The 17,979-nt window shown below is 42.3% G+C and overlaps 1 protein-coding gene across 1 annotated transcript in view; it reads left to right on the top strand.

Annotated features, from left to right (window-relative positions):
- CCDC178 (coiled-coil domain containing 178) overlaps positions 1–17,979 on the top strand; it is a 732,453-nt gene that overhangs the window by 608,116 nt on the left and 106,358 nt on the right. Inside the window, exon 19 of the mRNA XM_077270423.1 lies at positions 15,506–15,640. Coding sequence (XP_077126538.1) covers positions 15,506–15,640 — 135 coding nt within the window. The remainder of the gene's footprint in view (positions 1–15,505; positions 15,641–17,979) is intronic.

Here is a 17,979-nt window from a genome sequence, read left to right as displayed (position 1 = left end):
ATAACAATAGTGTGGTGATGTGTTGGGCGTGGGATTATGTGTGGTGATGTGGTGGGGGGCGGGATTATGTGTGGTAATGTGGTGGGGGCCTGGATTATGTGTGGTAATGTGGTGGGGGCGGGATTATCTGTGATAATGTGGTGGGGGTGGGATTATGTGTGGTGATGTGGTGGGGGGCGGGATTATGTGTGGTAATGTGGTGGGGGCCTGGATTATGTGTGGTAATGTGGTGGGGGCCTGGATTATGTGTGGTAATGTGGTGGGGGGCGGGATTATCTGTGGTAATGTTGTGGGGGGTGGGATTATGTGTGGTAATGTGGTGGGGGGCGGGATTATGTGTGGTGATGTGTTGAAGGGGCAGGATTGTGTGTGGTAATGTGGTGGGGGGTGGGATTATGTGTGGTAATGTGGTGGGGGGGCGGGATTATGTGTGGTAATGTGGTGGGGGGCGGGATTATCTGTAGTAATGTGGTGGGGGCGGGATTATGTGTGGTAATGTGGGGGGCGGGATTATGTGTGGTAATGTGGTGGGGGCGGGATTATGTGTGGTAATGTGGTGGGGATGTGGGATTATGTGTGGTAATGGGGTGGGGGGGTGGGATTATGTGTGGTTATGTGTTGGGGAGCGGGATTATGTGTGGTGATGTGTTGAAGGGGCAGGATTGTGTGTGGTAATGTGGTGGGGGCGGGATTATGTGTGGTAATGTGGTAGGGGGTGGGATTATGTGTGGTAATGTGGTGGGGGGTGGGATTATCTGTGGTAATGTGGGGGGGCTGGATTATGTGTGGTAATGGGGTGGGGGGCAGGATTATGTGTGGTGATGTGTTGGGGGGCGGGATTATGTGTGGTGATGTGTTGAAGGGGCGGGATTATGTGTGGTGATGTGGTGGGGGGGCGGGATTTGTGGGGGTGGGATGGTGTGTGGTGATGTGGTGCGGATTGTGTGTGGTAATGTGGTGGGGGCGGGATTATGTGTGGTAATGTGGTGGGGGCGGAGCTACTGTGCAGGGGGCGGGATTAGCGAGTAATCACGATGCCTCTTATATATGTAGATAGAAGACCAATGGCAGTGTTTGTGAATATTTTATTGACGAACAAAACCAAACTAAAGGGCTGATTCATTAAGATTGATGTAGCACACCAATCTCCATGGCTTACAAGAGGGCTAAATTCAATAAGGGGCAAACACCAGTTGTGAATTCAGCACCTCCTCAAAGTGTTGTGCGTCTCTGTGTGCCTTGCCTTGTCAGAGACTGGAGTCGCTTTTCTGCTGTGCAAAATGCCAGTTGTTTTGATGAATTGGACAGGCAGGTGTGGCCGAGACCAGTCCCGCCCCACCTCCTCCCCAGCTCCACCCATTTCACCCATTATAAACTGTTATGAACATGTCAAGTCCCAAAATTTTGCACAACTCTGCATTGCGCAAAATTCTTGTGACTTATTGAATTTAAGCTTTTTTGACACTTTTATGGTGTAAAAGCTTTGGTGAATCTTTCTCTATGTCTCTATGCCTTTATATTTCTTTGTACAGTTAATCATGTAGGCCGATTCATCATTTACGAGTTTTTTTTTAATAGCCTTCACATTTTGCCTTGTGGTGTTAGTTGTTCTTTTTGGTGACAAATAATTCAAAATGGCACCCACGGTTACGGTTCATGAATTTGTCGCAAAGTCAAAAATGTTTTTTTCTTCTATCTTAAACTATTTTTGCAACTTCTTGGTGACAAAAGTAGCATGTTTTGCAAAATGGTGCAAAAATTGTGCCAACGTACTGACATGCTCAAAAATACACCAGGGTTGGGGATTAGAGTGTAATTTGGCCAAATTTTGTGACTTTTAAAGTGTTGCAATTGATGAATTAGGCAAAAACATCTACAATCGCTAAACTCGAAGCGGAAGAAAAAACAAGGGAGCACATATAAAATGGACTTGAAAAAGACACAAATAGGATAATGAATTGCGTTCAAACAAACAAAAAAAAGGTCACAAAATTGACCAAAAAACAATCACAAAGGCAATGATGGATCTTAACCATGATGGATCCTAGCAATATTGAATCCTAGTGACTCATAGGTACCGGGGTCCAAGAGTGATTTAATAAATTGTGCTCATCGGTGTAGTAATGGCCCCTATAACATAAGAATAAATTTCCTGTATAATTGTGACCACTCTAAACAAGAGCTGTTCCTGTAGATTGAAACAACGATAGGAGTGGGAAAGCAACAATGGTAGGATGCACATACCTGCACTTTACGCTTCCGTGGGATAAAGCATTCAGCTAAAAATCAAAGATGTAATTTGTTTTCCCAAGATCTCTATTTCTATATTTTTATAGGTTATTGACGATGTTTGGAATCTCCCAGCAATAAATTGTCTGCGGATGACGACTTGCCTGCAATCCATTCCCATTTTTTCTCATTCAAAATATTAAATAAGTCTGGGAGCTTCAAAAGCCTAAAAATAAGTAAATTGGGGGCATATTGAACTTAAAATTGCAAACAACAGTAATGCAATAACTATAATAATTTTCTATAATTTTATTCCTCCCAACTAAAATAATACCAGATATCAATGTATAGAAAACATTGTAAAGAATGTTGTCTTCTATTATTAACTCACCAATAACATGAATATGTATGACTAATTTAGGAACTGGGTGACCTTGGTGTGCTACTGGACCCTGTGATGTATAGGAGGAGGCCACTGACTATTACTATTTATACGTAGTGTATATTGTTAATTTGCAAAAAAAATAATTGTACAATAATGAAAATGACTTATAAGACAATAGGGTATTGCAACACTCTGTCTTTGGCTGAACTTAAAATTCATCCAGATTCTAAAATATATTCTCCTATTTCTAAACCACATAACTGCTCTCATCGATTTGGAATCCCCAACAGCTTGTTAAAGTTAATCTAAAACTTCTTGGATTGTTGCAATTGTATAAAACTATCCAGTTGGTCAGTTCCACTTGACAGCTACCAGCTTTGTCGTTCTGTTTGAAGGATCAAAATGTATCTTCTAGACCATAGACCATTACTTTTTGGAGGCAGGGATTTCAACCAAAGCTAATGCAAACTACTTGTCCATGTATAACAGACACACAGAATTTTCACTGTCATGTTCAAAGACAAAATAGGCCTATAGACACCTGCTGTTTTGCTGCTGGTATCAAAGCTATAAAGGAAAGCCATGGTCCTCAAAGATGCTCTAGTATACTGCAATATTCACAAGCTAAAAACTGATATTACAAAACCCATCATATATATTAAATTTCAGTAATTCCTAATTTCCTCACCATATTGTGTAAACAGTCAAGGGACTAGATCTAGTTTTTGGTAAATGCATAGGATTAGAAGCTTCAGGAAGGATGAAATAATTTTATGGGAATGTGTCATCAGAAAATTACCTATTGTTTAAATCAGGTTTTTGTATTAAGTATATGGATTTATTTTTACATTTTTGTTAATGTTTTTTTTTCCCATATAACATTATGTATTAAAAAATATATATAAATATTTCAATATTCACAGTCTACTGGGACTTTTGTACATTAGTCAAAATGCAGAGACCCCAACCCTGTCTTTTGTTTTGAAGAATCAAATGATCATGTGCAAAGGTCAATGTGAAGTAAGGGAGAGCATGTCAGCTGTGACATCACCTATTGTGATTGGAGGATCCTGTGTTATTAGCTTGGTATAGAGATGTCACCTGTCATTGTAATCCTTCCTCTGCTGATTAGGAGCCAGGGGCATAACTATAGTAGGAGTGCCGGTTGCAATCTCTCTCAGGCCCTGGAGCCTAGGGGGCCCAAAAAGTGTCTTTGGCCCATATGAAAAGACCAATACGGTTAAAGACCCATGAAAGTTGGGGGATCTGTTGAAGATTTTGCATTTGGGTCCCATGAGGTTGAAGTTATGCCACCGAAGCGAGCATGATGAAATCTCTTCCTGAATGAATAGTGGACTTTTTGAGACTCATGAAAATGATTTTTTTAAAAAAAATAAAGATCGCTATAAGAAAAAGAAGAACATTGCCAATTTTGTTTGAAAAAATACATATGATACATAAACCCGATTCAAACAATAGGTCATTTTATGATGATAGCTTCTCTTTAAGAGGATAAGAGGACAAGAACTTGGTTAATACAATTTTATTGCCTCTTAGATCTTTCTTTGCTAGCATGTCAAGAATGAACTAGAAAGAAGAAACAAGATAATGAAAAACATATATACACTGCTCAAAAAAATTAAGGGAACACTAAAATACCACATCCTAGATATCACTGAATGAAATATTTCAGTTGCAAATCTTTATTCATTACATAGTGGAATGTGTTGAGAACAATAAAACATAAAAATGATCAATGTAAATGAAAACAAATATCCCATGGAGGCCTGGATTTGGAATGATGCCCAAAATCAAAGTGGAAAATCAAATTACAGGCTGATCCAACTTCAGTGGAAATGCCACAAGACAAGGAAATGATGCTCAGTAGGGTGTGTGGCCTCCACGTGCCTGTATGACCTCCCTAAAATGCCTGGGCATGCTCCTGATGAGGCGGTGGATGGTCTCCTGAGGGATCTCCTCCCAGACCTGGACTAAATCATCTGCCAACTCCTGGACAGTCTGTGGTGCAATGTGGTGTTGGTGGATGGTGCGAGACATGATGTCCCAGATGTGTTCAATCAGATTCAGGTCTGGGGAACGGGCGGGCCAGTCCATAGCTTCAGTGCCTTCATCTTGCAGTAACTGCTGGCACACTCCAGCCACATGAGGTCTGGCATTGTCCTGCATTAGGAAGAACCCAGGGCCAACGGCACCAGCATATGGTCTCACAAGGGGTCTGAGGATCTCATCTCGGTACCTAATGGCAGTCAGGCTAACTCTGGCAAGCACATGGTGGGCTGGGCGGTCCTCCAAAGAAATGCCACCCCACACCATTACTGACCAACTGACAAACCGGTCATGCTGAAGGATGTTGCAGGCAGCAGATTGCTCTCCACGGCATCTCCAGACTCTGTCACATCTGTCACATGTGCTCAGTATGACTCTGCTTTCATCTGTGAAGAGCACAGGGCGCCAGTGGCGAATTTGCCAATCCTGGTGATCTGTGGCAAATGCCAAGCGTCCTGCGCGGTGTTGAGCTGTGAGCACAACCCCCATCTGTGGACATCAGGCACTCAGACCATCCTCATGGAGTCAGTTTCTAACCATTTGTGCAGACACATGCACATTTGTGGGCTGCTGGAGGTCATTTTGCAGGGCTCTGGCAGTGCTTCTCCTGTTCTTCCTTGCACAAAGGCTGAGGTAGTGGTCCTGCTGCTGGGTTGTTGCCCTCCTACAGTGCCCTTCATGTCTCCTGGTGTATTGGCCTGTCTCCTGGTAGCACCTCCAGCCTCTGGAAACTACGTTAACAGACACAGCAAACCTTCTTGCCACAGCTCGCATTGATGTGCCATCCTGGATGAGCTGCACTACTTGAGCCACTTGTGTGGGATGTAGAGTCCGTCTCATGCTACCACGAGTGTGAAAGCACAACCAACATTCAAAAGTGACCAAAACATCAGCCAGAAAGCATTGGTACTGAGATGTGGTCTGTGGTCCCCACCTGCAGAACCACTCCTTTATTGAGTGTGTCTTGATAATTGCCAATAATTTCCATCTGTTGTCTATTCCATTTGCACAGTAGCATGTGAAATTGATTATGAAACAGTGTTGCGTCCTAAGTGGACAGTTTGATTTCACCGAAGTTTGATTTACTTGGAGTTATATTCTGTTGTTTAAGTTTTCCCTTTATTTTTTGAGCAGTAAAAAAAATATATATATATATATATATATATATATATATATATATATATCTAATGTTACAACACAATGTAACACCAAGTCAATCACACTTCTGTGAAATGAACAGGTCCTGTTATGAAACAACACTGTGCATCAATTTCTCCTGCTGTTGTGCAAATGGTGCAAATGGACTGACAACAGGTAGAAATTATAGGCAATTAGCAAGACATCCCCTATGAAGGAGTGGTTCTGCAGGTGGTACCACAGACCATTTCTTTGGTCTCATCCTTTTAGGCTGTTGTTTTGGTCACTATTGCATTTTTTCATTGTTCTCATCCCTAGAGGTACAATAGCATAAGGCAGTGTCTACTGTACAACCCATGGAAGTTGCTTAGGTAGTGCAGCTCATCCAGGATGGCACATCAATTTGAGCTGCGGCAAGAAGAGTAGCTGTGTATGTCAGCATAGCGTCCAGGTCATGGAGCAGATACCAGGAGACAGGCCAGTACACCAGGAGACTTAAAGAGAACCGTAGGAGGACAATAACCCACCACCAGTACCGCAACTTCCTCCTTTGTGCAATTAGGAACAGGAGAAGCAGTGCCAGAGCCCTGCAAAATTACCCCCTGCAAAGCACTAACATCCATGAGTCTGCTCAATCTGTCAATAACAGACTCTGTGAGGGTGGTATGAGGGCCCAATGTCCACAAGCGGGTGTTGTGCAGGAAGATTGGCATTTGCCAGAGAACACAAAGATTGGCAGATTCGACATTGGCACCCTGTGCTCTTCATAGATGATAGGTTCACACTGAGTACATGTGACAGTTGTGACAGAGTCTGGAGATGCCGTGTAAAAAGTTCTGCTGCCTGCAACATCCTCCAGCATGATTGGTTTGGCAGTGGGTCAGTAATGGTGTGGAGAGGCATTTCTTTGGAGGACTGTACAGCCCTCCATGTGCTAGCCAGATTCTCCAGCCCATTGTGAGACCATATGCAGGTGCACTTGGCTCTGGGTTCCTTCTGATGCCTGACAATGGTAGGCCTCATGTGGCTGGAGTGTGTCAGAAGTTCCTGCATAATGAAGTCATTGATGCTTTGGACTATCCTATCCATTCCCCAAACCTGAATTCTATCGAGCACATCTGATGAATCATGTCTCATTCAATCCACCAATAACACATTGCACCACAGAGACTGTCCAGGAGTCGACTGATGCTTTAATCCAGATCTGGGAGGAGAAAACCCCCGCCACCTCATCAGAAGCATGCCCAGGGATTGTAGGGAGATCATACAGGCACTTGGAGGCTACACTCAATACTAAGCATCATTTCTTTGTCTTTAAGCATTTACACTGAAGTTGGATCAGCCTGTAATTCGATTTTCCACTTTGATCTTGAGTAACGTTCCAAATCCAGACCTCTATGGAATATTAATTATTACATACATTGATCATTTCTATGCTTTAATGTTCTCAACACATTTCACTGTGTATTGAATAAAGATTTGCAACTCGAATATTTCATTTAGTAATATCTAGGATGCGATAGCTTTGTGTTCTTTTTTTGAACTATATGTATATGTATATATATATATATATATATATACTGTATATATATATATACTGTATATATACTATATATAGATATATACTAGCTGAAGAGGCCGGCATTACCCGGCCATAGTAACTAACTGTGGTTAGTTATAACAAATTATGATTATATTGCACATAAATACATTTCACATCATATATTCAACACTACAGATTTGCAGCACAAATTAAATAAATGATTACACAAGTATTGATAGAATTTTATTTTCAGCTCATTCAAGAGCCTTTTGATAAACAACATTTTTAGTTTTTCCTTCCGGTGCAAAGATGAACAGATTTTTGGCAGTTCCAACTCTTGAACAGGCCACATAAAGTTAGCCATGAGAAAAGCATGGAGATTGCAAATTGATCCCTGCTTCTTTCAAGGAAAACTGGAGGCATTTAAAATCAAAAGGCAAATCAGATGGAATGAGTGGAATTCTTGGAATGAAAATGTCCTCTCCTTTGGCATAGCCTGTCAAAATGGTTGCTTTAATTACATGTGCAAACATGTTCTTAATCAAGAGTCTTGTTCCATTACACAGTTTTGGTGGATCTAAATTTATCAACAGCAGAATAGGTGCTCCAAGTTGCAGAAAGAGTTTAAGCGGAGGAAGTCCTTGTGGTTCCAAGGAGTTGAGGAACTCTATTGTATAGAACAATGCTTTATCATGTTCTGTTACTTTATCCACTGACTTGTAGGTCATGAACATACCTGGAAGGAGATTTAAAATTTGAAGATTGATCTTTTTGACACTATCATTTTTCTGAGCTAGAATAACCCTTTCACACAGCCAGCCAGACTTGTGAATGTGGCCTTATATACAGCCTCATACTGCAGCAGCACCTCACTTCTCTCATTTGCCCCTCGTGCACACACTCCACTATTTGCCCCTCGCGCACACACACTCCACTATTTGCCCCTTGAACACACACTCCACTATTTGTCCATCGCAAACACACTCCACTATTTGCCCATCACACACACACTCCACTATTTTCCCCTCACTACACTATTTCTCCTCACTCCTTTCATTTTGTCCTGACTCCTCTAATTTTCCCCTCACTCCTCTCATTTTCCACTGACTCCTCTCTTCACCTCACACGTGCACAGCAACTTCCTGATATGAGCACATTGGTCTAATCCATGAGGCTCCTCTCTTTCCCTTGACGTCATGCCTCACAGGAGCAACTCCATTCTAGACACAACAGAGCTAGATGTGGCCTGTGCCTGCTGTACACTGATGCTCTGAAGGCAGCGGCCCTGATTGTAGTTCGCAGCAGTTGGGACGTCGCAGCCGATGAGTTTTGCAGGTTGGCTTTCGAGGTTAACGTGTCTCCGCCTGTGTGCGTTAAAAACGTGGGCCGTGTGGAGTAAGTGTGGCTATGTGGAGTGGGCGGGGCTATGTGGAGTGGGTGTCGCTTGATACATACACACATACATTCACTCAGCTTTATGTATATAGATATATAGATATATATATATATATACACAGGTGCTTCCCACAAAATTATAATATAATCAAAAAGTTAATTTATTTCAGTTCTTCAATACAAAAAGTGAAACTCATATAGTATATAGAGTCATTACAAACAGAGTGATCTATTTCAAGTGTTTATTTCTGCTAATGTTGATGATTATGACTTACAGCCAATGAAAACCCAAAAGTCATTATGTCAATAAATTAAAATACTTTATAATACCAGCTTGAAAAATAATTTTAAAATCCGAAATGTTGGCCTACTGAAATGTATGTTCAGTAAATGCACTCAATACTTGGCCGGGGCTCCTTTTGCATCAATTACTGAATCAATGTGGCGTGGCATGGAGGCGATCAGCCTGTGGCACTGCTGAGGTGTTATAGAAGCCCAGGTTGCTTTGATAGCAACTTCAGCTCATATGCATTGTTGAGTCTCTTGTCTCTCATCTTCCTCTTGACAATACCCCATAGATTCTCTATGGGGTTAAAGTCAGGTGAGTTTGCTAGTTTAATGAATGGAAGCGGAGGCACAGATGTTGTAGTGTACACTCATTTATTGCCATTTTAGTGGAACCACAGGACCACGGTCCGAGGGGCTCCGAAGGGGGCATGACTATGTATTTGCCTTGTGACTCTGTCCTTGAAATCCGTTTCTGGCTCTGACCTCTGGCTTGGTACTCTTTCTTCCCATCTGCCTGCCCCGTTTGTACTGCATTGCTATCTCTGGTTATCTGACCTCCTGCTACATCCTGACCACCCTTTACGTCTCACCCTTTTGTACTACACTGCCCTCCCAGCTTGACTTCGGCACTTTCTGAGTGTCCTCCGGCATCGCCGACCATCGCCGCCACTCGGCGTCTGACTCCGCCTTCGGTCACTCCCCCGGTGGTCACATGTTGCAGGTCCTGCACGCTGGCAGGTAAGCTTGCCGCAGCTCTCCTCACACACTCTCGGTCTGCTTGGAACACGTGTGCAGACTCCTGCTGTAAGTCTGCAGCAGGGTTCCTGAAAAGACCCCTCGAACAGGGTCAGATTAGAATGTCCGAGGGATACAGGTGTTACCTCCAGTTAGACCTCGGACACGTGGAAGTTGTCCCAGCAGAACAGGTGGACTGGCAGAGATAGCAGGTGGCATTGACTTGACAGACGGCAAGCGGCTGAGCGAGACAGAACTGGCACAGGCAGTAGTGATGTCGTCCTGGGTAACGGAGTGACAGATGGCTGAACGGGACGGGACTGGCATTGGCAGATGGAGCAATGTACAGCAGGTACCCTGAGAAGGCAAACAGTGTTAGCTGGGTACAGGCAGGTCACTAGCGGTACACAGACAGAATGCAGGCACAATAGTACAGGAACCGGAAACTAGTAACAGAAAACACTTGTTGCTCCGGCGCCCCCTCTATGGCCGAGGGGTCAGAAATAGCACTCGATATCACACCGTTGGTTAGGAGCATATTTGAAAAATGCGCTCTGTCTCTTTAAGAGACCGGGAGCATGCGCTCGTGACCTCAGCGTCAAACCTGGTGACCTGCTGGCCGCACGCCAGGAAGCAGGAGCAGAAGAGAAGCCAGAGACCAAAGCCGGGCAGCGGGGAGCAGACTGAGAGCTGGAACCCCGACGGGGACCCCACGTAGGTACGGATGTTACAGCTAGCCAATCAAGCTCAGTGATACTGTTCTTTTTAAACCAGGTATTGGTACTTTTGGCAGTGTGGACAGGGCCAACTCCTGCTGGAGAATGAAATTTCCATCTCCAAAAAGCTTGTCGGCAGAGGGAAGCATGAAATGCACTAAAATTTCCTGGTAGACAGCTGCGCTGACTTTGGTCTTGATAAAACACAGTGGACCTACACCAGCAGATGACATGGCTCCTCAAACTGTCACTGTCACTGGAAACTTCACACTAGACCTCAAGCAGCTTGGATTGTGTGCCTCTCCACTCTTCCTCCAGACTATGGGACCTTGATTTCCAAATGAAATGCAAAATTTACTTTTATCTGAAACAACACCTTGGACCACTGAGCAACAGTCCAGTTCTTTTTCTCCTTGGCCCAGGTAAGGCGCTTCTGGCATTTTCTATTGGTCATGAGTGGCTTGACACATGGAATGCGACACTTATAGCCCATGTTCTGGATACGTCTGTATGTGGTGGCTCTTGAAGCAATGACTCCAGCAGCAGTCCTCTCCTTGTGAATCTCCCCCAAATTTTTGAATGGCCTTTTCTTAACAATCCTTTCAAGGCTGCTGTTATCCCGGTGGCTTGTTCACCTTTTTCTACCACACTTTTTCCTTCCACTCAACTTGCTTGGAAACAGTAGTCTGTGAACAGCCAGCTTCTTTAGCAATGACCTTTTGTGGCTTACTCTCCTTGTGGAGTGTGTCAATGACTGCCTTCTGGTCATCTGTCAAGTCAGCAGTCTTCCCCTTGATTGTGGAGCCTACTGAAACAGACTAAGGGACCTTTTTAAATGCTTAGGAAGTATTAGCAGGTGTTTTTTTTTTAAATTATACTAATTTACTGAGATAATGACTTTTGGCTGTAAGCCATAATCATCAACATTAACAAAAATATATATATGTATATATCATGTAAGAAAAGAAGGCAGCACTCAATATAATTCAGGTGAAAAAGGGTAATAATAATATAATAATATTACTAATAATCTTTATATAGCACCAACATATTCTGCAGCGCTTTACAGTTTAACAGTTTCAAATGCAAGTCATAAGTAACAACATTAACAATACAATAATTAAAGCAAAATAAGACGACCCTGCTCGTGAGAATCAATCTACATTGAGGTGGGGGAGATACAAAGTACAGGTGTGTATTTACAGTGATATATTTACAATGATGGGCCAGTCATCTTGAGTCAGTGGGGTATAAATCTTTATTGGCCCATCTGGTGTGGCAATGTTTCGGCTGTGAACAGCCATTTCAAACTTTTAGAGTGCTGCCTGCTTTTCTTACATGATATTTATATGACAATGGGATAGATGTCTGGGAGGCCTTGCACCCATCTCTGGCTTACTTGGTGAAGTTCCAATACTTTTACTCCATGTTTGAATATAAATATATTGATATTTATTGGGACAAATATGGAACCAATTGGACCTTGGGATAACGATCATTTGCTTAGATAGTTTTCACACAAAGGACTTTCACTCCTGCACCATGGTTTGGGTTTAAAACTGGCTGCAAACTGCTTTCTTATCTTTATGTCAAAAAAAGCAAATACCCCAGGGGGCAAAATAAATCCTGGGTCATCTAATGAATCACATTACAGCTCCTTAGCTTCCCAGAGCTGGTGACCAGCAATAGAGATCAGTGAATCCGAACAGTAAAATTTGGTCTCCATACCTTAGATCACTGCTAAGACAGTGAGAAAAAGTCTCACAGTGCATAGGCGAGTTCACCGCAGTTCAAATTCACCGCAGTTCAAATTCTCCCAATGATCATCAGTTTTGCCTGTCTAGTTATCAAAAATAAAGTGGAACTCATGCCGTTTTAAAAAAATTCTTTACCGTATTTTCTGGTGTATAAGACGACTGGGCATATAAGACGACCCCCAACTTTTCCATATAAAATATGGAATTTGGGATATGCCCGCTGTATAAGACGGGGGTCATCTTATACGCCCAGTCATCTTATACGGCGTGTGGTTCCCAGGGTCTGAAGGAGAGGAAACTCTCCTTCAGGCCCTGGGATCCATATTCATGTTAAAAATAAAGAATAAAAATAAAAAATATGGATATACTCACCCCTCCGAGAAGCCTGGCTGTCACTGCTGCAAGCGTCTGCCTCCGTTCCTAAGAATTGCAGAGCATGAAGGACCCTCGATGACGTCGCAGTCCTGTGATTGGTCCGTGACCGCTCATGTGACTGGTCACCTGACCGTGACGTCATCGAAGGTCCTTCACGCTCTGCAATTCTTAGGAACGGAGGCAGACGCTTGCAGCGGTGACAGCCAGGCTTCTCGGAGGGGTGAGTATATACATATTTTTTATTTTTATTCTTTATTTTTTACATGAATATGGATCCCAGGGCCTGAAGGAGAGCTTCCTCTCCTTCAGACCCTGGGAACATCCAGGATCGCTCCCTGCACATGCCGTACCTGGCGTATAAGACGACCCCCGACTTTTGGGACAATTTTTAGGCGTTAAAAAGTCATCTTATACGCCGGAAAATACGGTACTTAGAAAGCAAATGCCGGTTGGTGAATATTACCATTAGCCACTGCCTGGTCTCACTGTTATTAGCTGCAGAAGGTGTCAGCTGATGAGAGCAATAGTCCCATCATCTGTTGCCGGTGACCCGATGTAAAATTTTTACCTCTGATCACAGCTGCGGGCTCACGCTGTCATTTGACAGCATGGGAACTGCGGCTGTCTGACTGGCGGTGATGATGAGAAGCAATGTTTGCACATGACAGTGAGGCAAACAGTGGATCTTCGGGCCCCCCATTCAAGTGAACGGGGTCTGTGTTTGGGTTTGGGTCCGGGTACTGTTCTGGTACCCAAACTCAAACATGTTTTTTAACTGTTTGCCCGAATCCGGCGTACCCAAAAACACTATAAAACACGGTAGCTCAGTGGTTAGCACTATTGTATTGAATCGCTGGAGTCCTGAGTTGAAATCCCATCAAGGACAACATCTACAAGGAGTTAGTATGTTCTCCCCATGTTTGCGTGGATTTCCTCCCACACTTCAAGACATACTGATAGGGAGTTTAGATTGTGAGCCTCATTGGGAACAATAATAATAATAATGTATGTAAAATGCTGTGGAATATGATAGCGCTATATAAGTAATGCATAATAAATAAAAATATATACTGTAAATATCCCATCCCATTCTTCATTTTGATAATGATGAACTCCACATAGGCTGGCAGAACCTGCTCTTCAAGCTGGCAGTCAATATATGTGCACAACGCAGCTTTCTAAACAAGCCTCCTCATTTGCCTAGCTGACTAGTCCAAGGCCAGTTCCCAGTGGCATCTCATACCCCACTGCCCTTTACTGACAAGTCTTTTTTCTATGTACTGTATGTGTGTGTGTGTATAGGGGGAGACCTGTCAGTCAACAACACAGGGATAGCTTGAAGCCGCCAAGGCCCTGGCATTTAGACTACTTATCCAAATCGCACAGTCTCCAGCTTTTAAAAGTGTGGCCTCTATCAAATATTGCAGAAAAATATATTAGGCTGCAATAAAAAGTAGCATGAATCAGCTATCAAGTTCCCTTCAAACGTTGTTGCTTTCTAAGTTTTAAAAAATTATATAGGGGTTTAACTTTTTATTAGCAGTGATGCTTCACAGGAAAAAGAATAATGGTTTCCAGGTGTGAGTAAGATGATGACCACTTTATTGAGAGACAAACTTACAACGCGTTTTGGCTCTAATGAACGAGCCTTCATCAGGTATTCAGGATTATTCTTCTATGCAGCACTAGTCCGTCCTGTAATTTTTACTTTCAGATTGGGGATCAAAATGAAGAATTCTGGCTGTTAGACTGAAATAGCTTGAAGCTCTTTGATTTCACACTGTATCTGGTGGCACCTGCAGTGGAGTGGTGCCCACTTACCACACGACATTATAAGATGAGATGAATACCTCACTATATGCTTGATAGATAATTTTAGTCTCCTTATACTGCACTTGGCATCTTTTTTCCTGCAGCATTGTGCTTTGGTGCACATCTCCTACTCATTTATCTATTTTATTGGTGATATTATTTAATGATTCTTCATTTACACACTAAATGATGAGTTCAAAACGGCAAAATTTGCTCAAACTGTTCCGTTTTGACATCTGGATGTGGATCCATATATATTTTCATCTTTTCTGCAGAATTTGCAATAACACTTTCTTCTATTCTAGGCATTGTATGCTCTGTGATTCTCGAGATGTGATCCATTTTACATGATACCTTGCGTCACTTTTCAAAATCGACTTTCCCTCCAGTTTAGGTGCATGTTGACATGTCGCATGTCCAGAGCGAGGCAGATTAATAGGGAGTTCGGTGTGGAATTTTCTATCCTGTTATTGTTCTCCCTCAGCGTTTGATGGCTGAGTTAATTCTCTTTAGTTTTGTCATGCTCTGAAGAACACATTGCCAGGCTATCATAAGCTGTACAAGGAAAAAGAAGGAAAAACATGATGTCTATCAAAGTCCTAACCTTGCATTTTAAATGTTTTGCTGACCTGACGCGCTACTCTGAGGGCCTCGGAGGATTCCTTCTATCAAACAAAAGCCCAAAACAAAAAGGTTCAATATGTCCTAAAGCTATCGGTTTTGAGTTAAACTGGGTGAAGTAGAAATATTTTACTCATCAGCTTTGCAGTCACAGAGTTTGCTTCAGCTAGAACAAAACTGCTGAGGCATTTAGAGAAAATTAACCCCCCATCCTGGCAGCCAGATGTGACTGGTTTCTGATGAATGCACATGAGTGGGCTGAAAAATCAAGAGACTGTGAAATTCCTGTCAGGTCTGTACAGTGCAGAATGGGCTATTGACTGCTTTCTATATTTCCCTCCATCATTCTTCTTGAACACTGCCATTAATTTCCTTTCCTGCTCTGGCTTGTGGTTTTTTTTTTGTTCACCCCCTCCTCTTCTTTCTTTTTCTTTTTTTTTTTTAGATCTCGGTGCTGCAGAGCAGGATGCACCGGGCTATGGTGGAGTTCTTCAAACAACGAGGCCTCTATAACCAGGCTGGGCTGGCCAGGTTCCAGGCAGCCTCTCAGGGGAATGCTCAGAAAATATTAGCTGTGCAGGTAGGTGATTGCATAGTAGTAGGAAAGATCATTCCGATCTAGATTGAAAAGCAAATGATGGGTAGTGTGATGAAGCACTTAAGCCATATCCCATCAGGATTTTATAAAAATTTAACCTCTTTAATAAACTGGAATGGCGTGCAGGATGAATTCAATAGCAAGCGGAGATTTCCTGACGCACCACGCCTTCAGCTACATGTTCACACGCTTAACATACGGTATATACATATTTGTGTATACACACGGTATTCTACAACAGTGTTTGTGATACTGAACAGCTTGTACATTTCTAGTTCAGCAACAGAACAACCTGTGACGTATGCACATACAACATACCCCTTAACATGATCGAAAACAAGTTCCTGTGTGATACCCCTATTAGGCTACATTCACACATGCTGATTTTAAAGTGCTGTCAATCAAAAAAACTGATAGCACTCACATCAATGTTATTCAATAAAGCAGCTCAGGTAGCTGTTTTTTTACACTTTTTTAGGCTACGTTCACACTAGCGTTGTGCGCCGTTGCGTCGGCGATGCAACGCACAACGCACGCAAAAACGCGTCAAAACACACGCAAAAACGCTGCGTTTCGCGACGCATGCGTCGGTTTTTGCCGAAAATCGGACGCAAGAAAAATGCAACTTGTTGCGTTTTCTTGGTCCGACGCTTGCGGCAAAAAAGACGCATGTGTCGCACAACGCAACAAAAAAAAACGCATGCGTCCCCCATGTTAAGTATAGGGGCGCATGACGCAATGTGAACGTAGCCTTACACCAGATTGTCCATGAAAAAAATATCAGCATGCTCTAGTCTACTCCGTATTTCGGATGAGACACACCTATCTAAGTCTATGAGAGCCCAAAAAGAATCAGATTGCATACTGATTAACCATATAGCATCTACTTTTCACAGATACATTGTAATTCTTAAAGGGGTTGTATCCTTTCAATTAAAGGGCTATTCCCATCTCCTATCCCAATATGTAGAAGAGATAATAATGATAGCAAATACCTCCAATTAGAAATGTAGTATAGTTCTTCTGATAAGCTATGTCTCATTCCTCATGTGCAAGGCATTGTGGTACCTTATGAATCCATGGTTACAAACACAAATATAGTGACAGTTAGTTAGTTAGTTAGCTAGTTGCTAGTGGTCATAACCATGGATAACGTAGAAAAAAGAAGTTGGATAGCACTCACCGATCCTCATTAAAATTCCATACTTTATTCAAGCGATTAAAACATCATGGTCAGGAGAGTGAATCAAGGAGTGTGCGAGCAAGTGCTGACGACAGCCGTTTCACGCTAAACAGCGCTTCCACCGGTCAACTGAATTTAATGAGGATCGGTGAGTGCTATCCAACTTCTTTTTTCTACAATGTTCATTATGACGTTTTTTTCTGGAGGAGCACCCAGAATCCCTAGGTACAGCCTGCATTTGCTCATAACACTTGTGACACAAGTTTCCGCCGTAGATCGGTGCCATCTTTTTCTATTGAACTGTGGATAACCATGGATAATACCCTGTTAATGAGAAAAGAAACATAGCGAATCAGAACAACTACACTACATTTCTAATTGGGATTATTTGCTAATACTACTATTACTCTTACTACACATTGGGATAGAATCTTGCAGGTGGAATTATCCTTTTAAGTTCCTACCCTGAGTGCAGTGCAACCACGGCAGAAACTTAATTGAAAGGGTGCAACAACTTTACCATAGGTAACAGTGTTTGATCTTGTAAATTTTATTCTTTGCTAATGTAATGGTCTCCTTGCAAAAGTAAGACATAGGCTGAGCTAATCTATAAGATTTATTTTGCACCACTCTTCTATAGCGGAGCCTTATTTCAAGCAAATAAGTTAATGAAAGCAGAAATGGTGAAATAAAATAATTTATATTTCAGCCTTACTTGTTTCAAATGGAAATTTGCCCATAGTCTCATATTTGATTTATAGAGTAGAGATGATTAAATCTTTTGAAATTTTCATTTGTCAGCTTTGGCAAATTTTTTCAAAATATTCAATTTGCAGCAAATAAATTTGCCATGGATCACAGGTATTTCAATTACCCTGAAAAGACGTGTATAAAACTCTGATGTCTCCTATGACTGTATCCAACCCCTTTCAAGGTGTTTAATGCAATTACAGGCTTAGGAATATCCAATTGACCTTCACATGTATGACTATGGGTAATCACTGCTGTTATATCACCACACGCACACGTGCAGTCTGTTCAGAGTATTTTAGCGGTTTCATCACTGCTGTTTTGTCTCAGGCACACTATTTGTGCAGTATATTCAGATTATTTTGGCACTTTCTTCCTATTTATATTG

The sequence above is a fragment of the Ranitomeya variabilis genome, chromosome 6, assembly GCF_051348905.1.
Source record: "Ranitomeya variabilis isolate aRanVar5 chromosome 6, aRanVar5.hap1, whole genome shotgun sequence".
In the NCBI taxonomy this organism is placed as follows: domain Eukaryota; kingdom Metazoa; phylum Chordata; class Amphibia; order Anura; family Dendrobatidae; genus Ranitomeya; species Ranitomeya variabilis.
The sequence above is the reverse complement of the archived record's forward strand: the minus strand, read 5'-3'. Positions and strand labels throughout refer to the sequence as shown.